At 44.1% G+C, this 13,725-nt stretch overlaps 1 protein-coding gene across 1 annotated transcript in view; it reads left to right on the top strand.

The window, feature by feature from the left end:
• PPARA (peroxisome proliferator activated receptor alpha) overlaps positions 1–4,294 on the top strand; it is an 88,837-nt gene extending 84,543 nt beyond the window's left edge. The window contains exons 7-8 of the mRNA XM_063928881.1: positions 350–797; positions 3,089–4,294. Coding sequence (XP_063784951.1) covers positions 350–797; positions 3,089–3,336 — 696 coding nt within the window. The 3' untranslated portion in view covers positions 3,337–4,294. The remainder of the gene's footprint in view (positions 1–349; positions 798–3,088) is intronic.
• The last annotated feature ends 9,431 nt before the right edge of the window (positions 4,295–13,725 follow it).

Raw genomic sequence — 13,725 nt, 5'->3', positions numbered from 1 at the left:
AAGGCATCGCCGCTGTGCGATGCCTTTGCACCTCTGCAGGGGGGGGGGGGGGGGGGGCGGCACTGACATGCGGGGCGGGATAGCCCTGTGCTGGGTGTCGTTCCCCCGCATGTCAGTGTGAATGATCGTAGCTGTGCTAAATTTAGCACAGCTACGATAAACTCGGAATGACCCCCTAAATGAGCGGTGTTATCCTGCCCGCTTCGGGGATAACCCACATTATAGTAGAAGTTTATATACCATTCAGCTTTTTTTTTTTTTTTTAATAATAATAATTTGGAAAAGGATTTTCGCATAATCCACTTTTTATGCAGCAGTGTTCCATCTATTGTTTGTTTTGTCTTTGCAGCCGTTCGTTATACATGACATGGAAACATTATGTATGGCAGAAAAAACACTGGTCGCCAAGCTAGTGGCCAACGGTATACAGAACAAGGAGGCCGAAGTGCGCATCTTCCATTGCTGCCAGTGCACGTCGGTGGAAACGGTGACTGAACTCACGGAATTTGCCAAGTCCATACCGGGCTTTACCGAACTGGACCTAAATGATCAGGTTACTTTGTTAAAGTACGGAGTCTACGAAGCCATGTTCGCCATGCTGGCTTCTGTAATGAACAAAGATGGGATGCTAGTGGCTTACGGGAATGGTTTCATTACCCGGGAGTTCTTAAAGAGTCTACGGAAGCCCATAGGGGACATGATGGAACCTAAGTTTGAGTTTGCCATGAAGTTTAACTCTTTGGAACTGGACGATAGTGATATATCTCTCTTTGTTGCGGCCCTCATTTGTTGTGGCGGTAAGTATTTCTTTGTGAAGATATTTATTTTTGTGTGTGGGGGGGGTGACCTATTTTTGGGGGTAAAAAAAAAAACAACCTGTTGTCGGTATGTGTTTATGGCAAACAAGACACACAGGCGGAATATTTGTTGACTTTACAGGTGGCAACTGCAGCAAGAGCTCCGATGCAGAACTAGACACCTGAAGGGTGAAGCTTGGTGGGTGTGATCTCCAGTGGTGGAGTGCAGGCTGGATGAATAAATGCACCTAATTAATTAACCAAACGTGAAAAATACATTTAATTTACCCGGATGCGGTTTTTCAAATTAGGTTTAAGGTCTGGAGAAGGGGCATTTAGGGGGCCATTACTGTTCACATGTAACATAGTATCTAAGGTTAAAAAAAGACAATTGTCCATCGAGTTCAACCTATTTGTGGCCTCCTATGCAGGATTATTTGGTATAAAATTTTGTCTGATGCTGATGTCTGCCATTACGTTTTATCCCTCTTTTTTATAATAACCATAGTGTGTGACTATGCCCCGTAACCCTGGATATCCTTATCCAATAGGAATTTATGTAACCAATTCTTAAAGGTGTTGACTGAGTCGGCCATTACAACTCCCTCGGGCAGGGAATTCCAAACACGTATCGTCCTTACCGTAAAAAAGCCTTTACGCCGTATTGTGCGGAATCTCCTCTCCTCTAACCTGAGCGAGTGTCCACGAGTTCTCTGTGTTGATCTAACCAAAAACAGGTCCTGCGCAAGATCTGTGTATTGTCCCCTTATATATTTGTAGATGTTGATCATATCCCCTCTTAGTCTCCACTTTTCCAGTGTAAACATGTCTAGCCTTGCAAGCCTTTCCTCGTATTCCAGCGTCTCCATGCCCTTAATTAGTTTGGTCGCCCGCCTCTGAACCTTTTCTAGCTCCAGGATATCCTTATTGTAGTATGGTGCCCAGAATTGTACACCGTATTCAAGGTGTGGCCTCACAAGTGATTTATACAACGGGAGTATAACCCTCTCGTCCCTAGCATCAATTATGTGGGGCTGCACAACGTTGCTTTCCTTCATGGTTGGTGGTGGCAATAATGTGAAGTGAGTGACTGGTGCTGCAGAGTCTGGGAGGTGGCGCGAAGGCACCGGTTTAGTTTGTCAGGTGAGTGGTAAGGCACCATGCTACATAGAAGGCACAGGGATGCACCTGGTGCCCATATCTGTCGTCCCCCCCCCCCCCCCCCCCCCCGCCACTTATTGTGTGAGGTTATGTGTGCCAGGGATGTGGGACGGGGTGTGCAGGCATAGGGTTCTTCTGCGCCCTGCTACAGCAGTGGTGGAAACCTTTTAAGTTGAGATAGCTTTTCGACTCTCCATCAAACTCTATACAGAAAACTGCACTTCTAAGCACACTGAGAACCGCAAATGCAGAAAAGTAACACGTGGTAAACCAATCTGCACAAGATGTATTCTAGGAGGGAACTGAAAAGTTGATATTAATGAAGAGGTTGGTCCTAAAGTGAGTGTAGGTTGCATTTTGAAGTGATGCTAAACTTTCCAACATCAACAGCTGCCCATCAGCTCCACGGAAATCGCTTGCAGCACTTTTACGGAGCGACTTTAAAGACCAGAAGTAGCCTGAAGGTGGGTACACACTTGAAAGATATATCAGCAGATCAATTGATCTGCAGATATATCTATGGACGGATCGGGCAGTGTGTTCAGCATACACACTGGCCGATCCGTCGGGGACTAACGTCATGAACTGGGCGGGCGTGTACACACGCCCGCCCAGTTCAGCTGTCAATCACCGCCGGCCGCCGCAGCATGTGTACGGGCGGTCGGCCGACCGCCCCGTACACACACAGCGACGCGCCAATATATCGATAAAACGAACCACACCCAGACCAGATATCCTGTCACTCTCAGGATTCATGCGTGCTGACGCCTGTCCTATTTCACAATATAGACCATCCCCAGAGACCGGGGGGTTAAACTTAAGTAAAGAAAGCATTCGTCTTTTGTCTTATTCCTTTTTTGTTCCAGGACATTTGGCTATGTTGAGGGCCTCAATGCCCTTGACTAACGTAGGTTGGACTTTTGCGTTTATCTATGGGGTACTTTTATTACTTTCCTACAAATTGGGCTGCTGATACTGCAAGTTCAGCAAGGTTCCATAGGGTTGGCAAGCTGCAATTGTATTGATGCCTTTATGTTCCTCGGTTACTTTGTAGGAATTGGCCATGTTGTGAGAACAATCCATGCACTGATATAGTCCATAACAACTCTCTTCTAATATGTTCCCAACAGACCGTCCCGGCCTGGTGAATGTACCTAGCATTGAGAAGATGCAAGAGAACATTGTCCACGTTCTAAAGCTCCACCTGCAATCTAACCACCCAGACGACGGGTTCCTCTTCCCCAAGCTCCTACAGAAAATGGCCGACCTGAGGCAGCTGGTGACGGAGCACGCCCTCTTGGTGCAAACCATTAAGAAGACCGAAACGGACGCATCGCTCCATCCATTGCTACAAGAGATCTACAGGGACATGTACTGAGGGACAGCAGCTCATTTTCGGGATGTTTTTGTGTTTTTTTTTCTTCCTCCTAATTCGTGTTTTTAGATGGGAGCAAGGATATATAGAGTACACATATATTTTCAACCCATGACGAGTTTGGGTTTTGTGCCTTCTACTTTGCCAGTGGGGAAAAAAAGGACAATAATTTCCGTCTGTTTTTAAATTATGTGTCGAAAAAAATCCGTCTCCATCGAACCTTTCACACTACACAAAGTCGACCGTCTTCCTTGTGATATTTATAGAACTAAGATAAAATGTACAATTTTACAAGATTTTTAGAAAAAAAAAACAAAAACAAAAAACCTCCACAAATACGTCTCCTGTCTGAGAACCCGTTGCCAGATCCTCAAGGTCAGGTTAGCAATACTCATTCAGGTATATCTCAGGTTAGAGCTGAAATCCTTGGTCTCATGGTACAACGCCACAGTTGTGGAGATACATGGTAAATACCGTTTCGCTTTATTTCGGATCATGGAAGCTTCCGGATGTCACTCACTCGTATCTCTGGCTGCGGTTACTGTAGCTCGCTGCCGTCCACCCTGATTCATGAAGGCACAATAGTGAATTTGACAATCGCTTCTCTTAATAACGGACTTTATAGGGATGGTTATGAACTGGATTTAAATGAATCTCTCTCCGGTCATGCGGTTCCTATGTAGTAACCATAAAGTATACAACCTGGCTCATGATGACCGCCTCTGTCAGACCGCAGAATGCGTGATGTAACGCAATGGAGGATTCGGACACTTATAAAATTATACCTCCCCCCCCCCCCCCCAAATGGGGAGCTAGAGCTGAAGTTCTTTTCAGGCTTCCTAACACTAGCAAGAAATAGAAAAGTATATTATATAGAAGTTTTATGAAAGATACATAGATTTAAAAAAATATATATTTGTGAGGTACTCTGATGTACAAAATAAAATCATTGTGTAAAGCCTGCAGGACACAGAAACAAATGTGGCCGAGCAATGCTTACCACCAGTTAGCGGACATTGGGGTCTATGGACCACATGTATTAAGCCTGAAAAAGTGATGAGTGGAGATGGATAAAGAGAGATAAAGTACCAGCTAATCAGCTTCCTAACTGCCATGAACAGGGGGGCAGATGTATTAACCTGGAGAAGGCATAAGGAAGTGATAAACCAGTGATATGTGCAAGGTGATAAAGGCAGCAGCCAATCAGATACTAACTGTTAATTTACATATTGGAGCTGATTGGCTGGTGCCTTTATCACCTTGTACATATCACTGGTTTATCACTTCCTTATGCCTTCTCCAGGTATGTGAAAAATGACAGTTAGGAGCTGGTTGTCTGGTACTTTACCTCCGTCCACTTTATCTCTCTCCAAGGCTTCGTACATAGGGCAGATGTATTAAGCCTGGAGAAGTGATAAAGCAGTGATAAGCGCAAGGTGATAACGCAGCAGCCAATTATTATGGATTTGAAAAATGACAGGAGCTGATTGGCTGGTGCGTTATCACCTTGCACTTATCACTTCTTTATCCCTTCTACAGGCTTAATACATCTGCCCCATAGACCCTAAAATAACAACCAATCGGCTCCTAACTGTCATTTTTCAAACCAAACAGCCTGTAACATGGCAGTTAGGAGGTGATTGGCTGGTACTTTATCTCCGTCCACTTTACCTCTCTCCAAAGCTTAGTACATAGACCCCAATGTCACACTGTCAGATGATAAGTAATAATTGCAACTCGATTGTGGTGGAAATTACATTCTCTGCTGTGTGCCCCCGGAACGGTCACGAAGGCAATCCCCGGCGATGTAGCTTTGCTCCTCTTTCCTCTTGCCCCATAGAGGTGTGCATGAAAAAGAGCGAAGGTGACTTACCGTAATCAGCGGTAGTACGTGCAGTCTGACAACGTGGCGGCACGTGGCGGAGAATTTATGTCCTGGTGCACTGTTGGTGATTTAGTTACTGCATTGTTTTGTTTTTTTCTCTCTCAGGGATATATATACAGTATATATGTGTTTTTTTCCCCATTTCATTATAGTTGTCATACAAGCACCTTCTTTAATAACAAAACAACATGATCTAACGGCTCGTTTACACCTGCAGCACTAAGTTAACATTTAGGTGTTAGATTCTAATTAAAAGCATCTCACTTAGGTTTCTCAGTTTTAATTAGACGTTAGAAGCTTCTAGAGATGAAAGAAGGCACTCTGTGCTTCTAGAGACTGTTCACCAGACAACATAATCCCGTAAACCTAGCAAAGTAAGGCCCAGATTTATCAAGCCTTGGAGAGTGATAAATTGCACGGTGGTAAAATACCAACCAATCAGCTCCTAACTTCCGTGTTACAGGCTGTGTTCGAAAAATGAGTTAGGAGCTGATTGGTTGCTACCGTGCAAATTAATCACTCTCCAAGGCTTGATAAATCTGGGCCTGAGATTTAAGTTGCTCACTGTGCGTTGTGGGCGGAGACATGCCAACTGCGCCGTAGTTCCCAACTAGATGCATGGAAAATGTTGTTTTGGTAATCTGTATAGCACCAGGTACTCTTCTGATCCCATCTCATTTCATCACTGCACAATGTGGACCAATGGCTTACGCAAGGGCTGCTCAATTGGTCCCCTACAGGTTGTTTTGTTTTAAATAGATATTATTCTTAGATGTTGGAAATTTAATTTAAAACGCCCCCGAAACTGCATTTTTGTATGGTTAGAATGATTTTTAGGCACAGACATGGCATTAACAAAAAAAACTTCTGGATTTAAATGTATTTGTTTATATATATATTGTGTATATATAGTTATATATAGGAGGAAGAGGGGCATTGTAACAAAATAATTAGAATCCATGCTTTATTCTAATGAACGGAACGTCAGAGCTGCACAGAATTTCGGGTTAAGTCTGGGATTTAGCTGAATTCTTGAGGATTTTGAACAACTTTTGGCTTTGCGGAACGTCCTTCATATCCCTGTGATTTTATGTTCCAAGGGACAGGTTTACGGCTTTTGTGGTTGTGAAATGAATTGTGACTGCAGTGGTGAGCTCCGCGTCCATTTATCGTTCAGAAAGATTTTTTTGTTAAGTATTCAGTGGAAGTACAGAAATACCCAATTCATGTGTGTGAGGAATTGCGCAGCCGCATGGTGCGTGTAGACAGAGTTACTCACCTTTCTGAGCCGCGCATGTGCATTCTGGACGCCAAATTTAGACAGACTGCCTGCGCCTAGCGTGCGGGAGACGTAAGCTCCAATTATAGTGATAGCAGCTGCCGTTGTGACTGTAGGTGTGTGCGGTGGGGGATAGGGGGGGGGGGTGATGCGCTCACAGATGCATTTGACTCCAACTACAATGTAAAACGTTCACAATCCTGTAGCAGCGGCCGGCATTGCGTTCGCATTTTACATGCTGCCTGGAGTCAGGCTCTTAATGTTTTCAGAGGATTATAGTGCGAGACGTTTACACGTGTAAGCCACACCTGATCTGGGAATTTGCCAGTATATTGTATGTATATGTTATGTTTTATCCTATATGGAGGCTGCTTATATTGTATGGGTGGGGGTTTAAATACTCTATAACAGCAGACATTGTTAGCGGGTGAACAACCGTTGGATTGCTGCAACTTTGGGGGTCATTCCGAGTTGATCGCTCGCTAAACGTTTTTAGCAGCCGTGCAAACGCTATGCCGCCTCCCACTGGGAGTGTATTTTAGCTTAACAGAAGTGGGATCATTTTTATCGCAGAGAGCCTGCAAAAACTTTTTTTTGTGTAGTTTCAGAGTAGCTCAAAACCTACTCAGCGCTTGCGATCACTTCAGACTATTCAGTTCCGGATTTGACGTCACACACCCGCCCAGCGTTCGCCCAGCCACACCTGCGTTTTCCCTGGTACGCCTGCGTTTTTCCGAACACTCCCTGAAAACGGTCAGTTGCCACTCAAACGCCCACTTCATGGCAATCACTCTGCGGCAACCAGTGCGACTGAAATGCATCGCTAGACCCTGTGCACAACTGCATCGTTCGTTGTGCGCATACATCGCGCGTGCGCATTGCGCCGCATATGCATGCACAGAACTGCCGTTTTTTTTAGCCTGATCCCTGCGCTGCGAAGAAATGCAGCCAGCGATCAACTCGGAATGACCCCCTTTATTAGAGAGTTCGGTCTCAAAAAAACGATAGTTATACTTCCAAGTAGCAAAGGGAATCCTTCCCAGACTTCCAGAAAGCATTTTATATTTCATTTTCATCTACAAAAGAGAAATCGATTTTTTAAGTTTGGCTCCGCCTCTTTATTGAGCTGCTGCTTTTATTTCCTGTGTGGATCCTATGATACAGAGCGGAAAAATATTATAGGGTCACATATAGGTTATTAGCCACATATTGTTTGGAATAGTGATGATAAATGTACATGTTGAACAAATACAAGACAAAAGGAAATGAGACTTCCCATTACAATTTTGTCAGAACCACAACCATTTTTGAGATTTTTTTTTTTTTTATTACTTTTTTTTTTTTGTTTGTTTGTTTTTTTACGGGTTTTCAACAATAAAATGTAAACCAGAATTCTGCGACTATGATTTGGGGGAGAAGAGAGGCGCTGATTGCTCCTTTGAACTATACCGTACATGTGAGAATCATTTGTTGGTCAAATCTGTATCGAGTTGTTGGGGTACATTTACTAAGGTGGGAGTTTTTCTTTTTTAGAACTGGTGATGTTGCCCATAGCAACCAATCAAATTCTATCTATTATCTTCTAGAAGCAGCTAGATAAATGCTAAGTAGAATCTGATTGGTTGCTATGAGCAACATCACCAGTTCTAAAAAAGCTCCCGCCTTAGTAAATTTACCTTGAGTCCTAAAAAAACATTTTTGCTTCTGAAAGGAGAATATCTGTAAATCCAATAAACTTTGCCTTTTAGGGCAAGTGTTTTTTTTTATCTTTTAAGATTAAGGGGGACATTTACTAAGCAGTGATAAGAGTGGAGAAGTGAGCCAGTGGAGATATTTCCCCATCAACCAATCAGCAGCTCTGAGTAGTTTTATAGTATGCAAATTATAGATGTTACTTCAGTGCTGATTGGTTGCCATGGGCAACTTCTCCACTGGCTCACTTCTCCTCTCTTATCACTGCTTAGTAAATGTCCCCCTTAGTTATAAAGTGATGTTGATTAATTTTTGTTAAGAGCAAATTGTGTGATACTTTTGTGTGCATTAAGTTCACTTTTAAGGTTTGCTATTCCAAATACAGACTTCTATTTTATTTGCAGTTTGCCGCAATGTGTCTTTTTAAACGATATTGGTGGCGTTTGTGTCCCTACAGACCTAAAAGGGTGTGACACTTGCCTGTTTTAGGGAAACTAATTAGCGGTTTAAGGATAGCGAAAACACGTGCAGACTTCGGCGACCAGCTTGTTTTTTTTCCTGTTAGTGGTCCCCATTCTAACAGATAAAAATGTGATCCAGTTGGATTACAATTGATCTCTAGTTATTTCTTGATCTCATTAAGCCTGTGTGTGTGGGGTCCTTTTCTGAGTCGCATACTGAAAGGAGTGCACAGGTAAGAGTAGGAGCTAGACCTGCAAGCAATCTGGAGGAACTGCAAATTAATTCACAACTGAGGCAATGTGACCACCCAAGATAGTCTGGCCAAATGACTCAAGAAACCAGCTGTTTGGGTCACACAATTGCATTCACATTACATATACGAGTGTGGCCAACTTAACTGTGTAGTGACAAAATATATGTACATTGGCGAGATATACAATATATATGTTCTACAGAGGCCGTACAGTTTGATGGAATGAAAACAGCGGAGGAGTAAAGGTTTACCAAGGCAGAGATTTTGGCTGAGAGCGGGCCTATCTTTTGGGATCCGGTCTTTAGGTCGACGGTAAGTAGGTCAACACTGTCTAGGTCGACCACTATTTGTCGACAGTAAGTAGACTGACATGGTTTCTAGGTCGACAGGGACTCTGTCGACATGAGTTTTTCCAATTTTTTTAACTTCTACTTACTTTCCGATCCACGTGGACTACAATTGGGAACGGTAACTTGTGTCGAGCGCAGTGAGGCACCTTTCGCTCACCATGCGAGGGGACACGTGCACTAATTGGGGTTCCCGGTCACTGTACGGAGAAAAAACACACAAAAAAGGATAAGAAAACCTCATGTCGACCATTTCTCATGTCGACCTAGACTCCCTGTCGACCTAGAAACCATGTCGATCTACTTACTGTCGACCTAAGTCTAATCTACCTAACATACCACACCCCTATCTTTCAACGTATGGAGTAGACGCAGTGGGTGGTGTACCTAGGTGTTTTGTTTTACTTTTTAATAGCAGCGTAGACAACAGATTTCAAATCTGATCCATTACTTTGAATGGGACCATGTTGCACTCCAGCAGACGGACTTGATGTCCCCTTGTCCTCATGATTGATTTCAGCCATAAACCAAGCAAAGACGAGAAGTTCTCTGCTGCGCATTGAGCGAGCAATCTCCATAAACGTCTTCCACTGACTATAGGAGGAAGTAGATGGTGACAGTTGCTTCATGTCCAACATTATTACTGTGCTATGGCTTTTTCTTTTTTCTCCTTGGTGTTTTTTTTTTTCTTTCAATAATCATTATTCATAACAGATTTCTAGATAAATATTCCATCACTTTATGTACAAGAGCGGTAAAAATACCCCTGGAACAGGATGTTTAATAAACTGTATACAGATGTGTACTCAATATGCCATGCATCGGGAGATGCCTGGCGTGAGTGAGCTGACGGGTACGGTACAACTCCCACTAGCGTCAGGCATATTTTTGGCCAAAAGTGGGTCTTATTCGCAACGCGATGTGGCTAGAATGCACGCGGAAATTGCTGATTAATTTGACATGTGTTACACTATATCTGTGTGCGACTGAGTCTGTATATGAAACACAACGGATCTTGTATTGGAAAAAAGCTGCGTCTGCAGATTCAGAGACTCAAGCCGTGTACATACTAGCGTGGTGTCGGCACGATTCTCTGCATCGGCATGACAAATCGCCCACGTCTGGCAGTGTGTAACGTGATTGGGTGCTCCGGCAGGTCGCCAGAGATGTCTTTCAGTTGGCCCTGCTGCTAGTGACCTAGTGCTATGGAAATGACATGTTGTTCCGTCCTCCTGATGTGTACGGACAATCCCCGCTGGTTCTTGGCTGTCATACAAGTGTGTACCCAGCTTCAGTCGCGCACAGGTACATGTGTCACATGTCAAATGAATCGGCGCAGTCTCCTGCTGCGTCCTAGTCTCATTGCACTGTGACTAAGATGCATTTTTGGCAAAAACAATGCCAGCCGCCAGCAGAGTCTAACGGGACCTGGTGCGCCGAGAGGTGCTGTTTGGCGTGACTGCAGCAGTGATGTAGGAGAACACATCTGTAAACCTTTAATTGCAGGCTCCTCATTAGAACATGGCATTTACATGTCAGAATATGAATATTCAGTTTCTTTTTTAGATGAAATATGTGAAGCAATTATAAATTCAGAATAATCTTATTTGTCAACTGTCAATTAATGTAGTAATTAGATTTAAGTAGTTTTTTTTTCTTTCCTTTTTTATATGGTTGATGGCAATTCTTTATTTGCTTGTGAATTGTGTTGCCGGGTTTATAGAATACATTATATGTATGATTGTCTTGTGTGTGTGACTTGGGGCGGTAGTCGGGAGGGGGGTGCATAAACCAGGACCTCACAAGTTTAGAAAATCAAGGCCATGGAGTCTATAAATAGATACCCGTTTACAAAGTGCGATAAGTGTATTAAGGTTGTGTGTTGTGACGGCTGGTGCGTTATAGAGGGTTTGAAAAGTTTTTCAGTACTCAATATTATGCTTTTTGTATCGAATACTACAAAAAAAAACAACTATTTGTAATATCTCCTAGACCTTAAAGCAGCCATACACGTTACTTTCACCGACGACGCTAGCCAAACCTCCTTCTCGGAACACCTCTGGGTGCAGGCCTGGTAAAGGGTTCACAAAACAACTCAATTTCCTGATCACATTGCTGAAACGTCACCTTTAACCAGTTTATGCCAAAATTGTTGTCTCCCTAGTAATAGATCAATGCTTTTTAGGTTTTCCTGCTATGGATTAATAATGAGTGCTGCACTTGGCCGTAGTGTGGCTACAGGTAACCTTTTTTTTGCTGGTATAAAAATGGCCGACTCCGCAGAGTGTATCTGAAGCCTAAACGTTGAGGGGTACATTTACTAAAACTTCTAAAACAAAGAATTGCTGATGTTACCCATAGCAACCAATCAGGTGCTGTCTGTCATTTCTCATTTGCCTTTTTGAAAATGATAGACCTCATCTGATTGGTTGCTATCGGCAACATCACCAATTCTCTGTTTTAGAGGCTTAAGTAAATTTACCCCTCAGACGGCAGTGTTTTTACGGTGATCCAGCATTCATGAGAATGTATTCTATTACATTGCAGTACACCAGAGACCTTCACTTGGAAATAGTGATAGTGGACGTCACTTACGCAGCACAAAATGGACGACGTGAGGTGCAAAATTGTATAGTATGCAAATTATAAATGTTACTTCAATGCATACTTGCCTACCCTCCCGGAATGGCCAGGAGGCTCCTGAAAAACGGGTGACCCTCCCGGCCCCCCGGAAGAGCAGGCAAGTCTCCCGATATCCGCGGGTCACCCCCTGCCAGCCGCCCACTTAACGAGTAAAGTGGGCGGTCCGGGCAGGTGATGACGCGATTCTTGTTGAATCGCGTCATCGTAACCACGCCCCCTGCTGTATAATGCCGGTAATCGCGGCATTACACAGCGGGGGTGTGGCTTAAATGACGCAGTCCAGAAGCCACGCCCCGTTCTGCCTCTGGCCCGCCCCCCCTGTCACGTCACCTCACTGCCCGTTCCCCCTGCTGAGCCGACGGGCTGCTCTCTCCCGGAGAGAGCAGCCCAGAAGTCTGCAACTATGCTTCAATGCTGATTGGTTGCCATTGGCAACTTCTACACTGGCTCACTTCTCCAGCCTTTTCACTGCTTCATGAATAGACCCCATAGCATTATGTCCACATACATCTAGTATCGAGATGCCCGGCACGGCTGAGACACTGCGTGAGGTAGTTTTCTGAAAATGTAGCATCTTATTTGCATGGCAGACGCAGCGAAACACCGCTCGGTATACAAGAGACGCTGGGCTCTACACAGATTAATTTCAAACACGTACAAAGACGCAGATGAAGCACAACTGGACTTGGCGTGAGCAAAACCCGCGGCTGCTGCTTCTTACACAGATTCAGACTCGCACACAGATGTACAAGTATGGCCCATCAATGATCAATGTAATATACATTGGAGCCATCTTTATCTTGGCCTTTAATAGGATTAATTGAGCAAGGGCAATCAGACGTAATCCCCTGCTGTAATGACTTAATCCCCTGATGTATTGTTCTCTCTGTATTGTAGATGAGAACAATAGATGAAGGACTTATGCTAATAAACCATGGTGTGCCTAGGTGCAGCAGAGAAGCCAAGATAACCATGGCTCCATCTGTAGCTGCTCCCAGTTATTTTATTTATGCAAATAATACATTTTGAGCAACAGATGCCATGTGCTGAGAAGTCGCCCGGGATGTGGCGTGTCAAGAGGGGCTATTTGTCGCAACGGTGTATGAGGGCACATCTGTAGGCGTACAGTTCAAGATAATGATGTGTACAGGGGATCGAGGCGAGTAAGAATTGGGTGGAGTGAGTGCGTACCCTGAGAGGTACAGTTTTGTGGAGAAAAGCTATATATTCAGTTTTATGGCGATTATTGACCAGAAGGGAAAGGAGTGTAGAGGGCGCTTTGCTCCGGGGCATACCTTGCCGTCAGTGACATGTCTGTTTCCCCTCAGTCATCTCGGAGTTGGTGCAGATCTGGTCTCATCATTTTCTTACAATAGAGCGGCTGTAAATTGACAACAACTTGGACGATTGATGCACAGTCCCCAGCTCCAGATTTTTCTTCCTCTCCAAGCGGATTGGCTGGTGCAATTTATCACTCACAGTGAAATTTATCGCTCATTGATAAATAAGAGCATTAGTTTGTGGAGACGTCTCCCCAGAGAGTGTGTGTGTGTGTACGCCATTGTGTATCGCCGAACAGATGACACAGATGCTACACAAAGGCACTCTGCCCTGCATGTACAATCGCGTGCTCTGTGACTGATCTCCCGTGCGTTCTCAGGAATGTTGGCTCACACAACAATGTCTGCCTCCGCCATTCGCAGCCAATGGGTGGAATTAGAACAAACTGACTGCAGACTGCCCATTATAGCAATCAAGCAGAAATATTAGCTATGGAAGGTTTGCACTAATAACTCGAGATAAAATCCTGTGTTTCTGTACGAGACATGTC

Source organism: Pseudophryne corroboree, chromosome 6, assembly GCF_028390025.1.
Source record: "Pseudophryne corroboree isolate aPseCor3 chromosome 6, aPseCor3.hap2, whole genome shotgun sequence".
NCBI classification, from domain to species: Eukaryota; Metazoa; Chordata; class Amphibia; order Anura; family Myobatrachidae; genus Pseudophryne; species Pseudophryne corroboree.
This window is presented reverse-complemented; position numbering and strand designations above follow the sequence as displayed.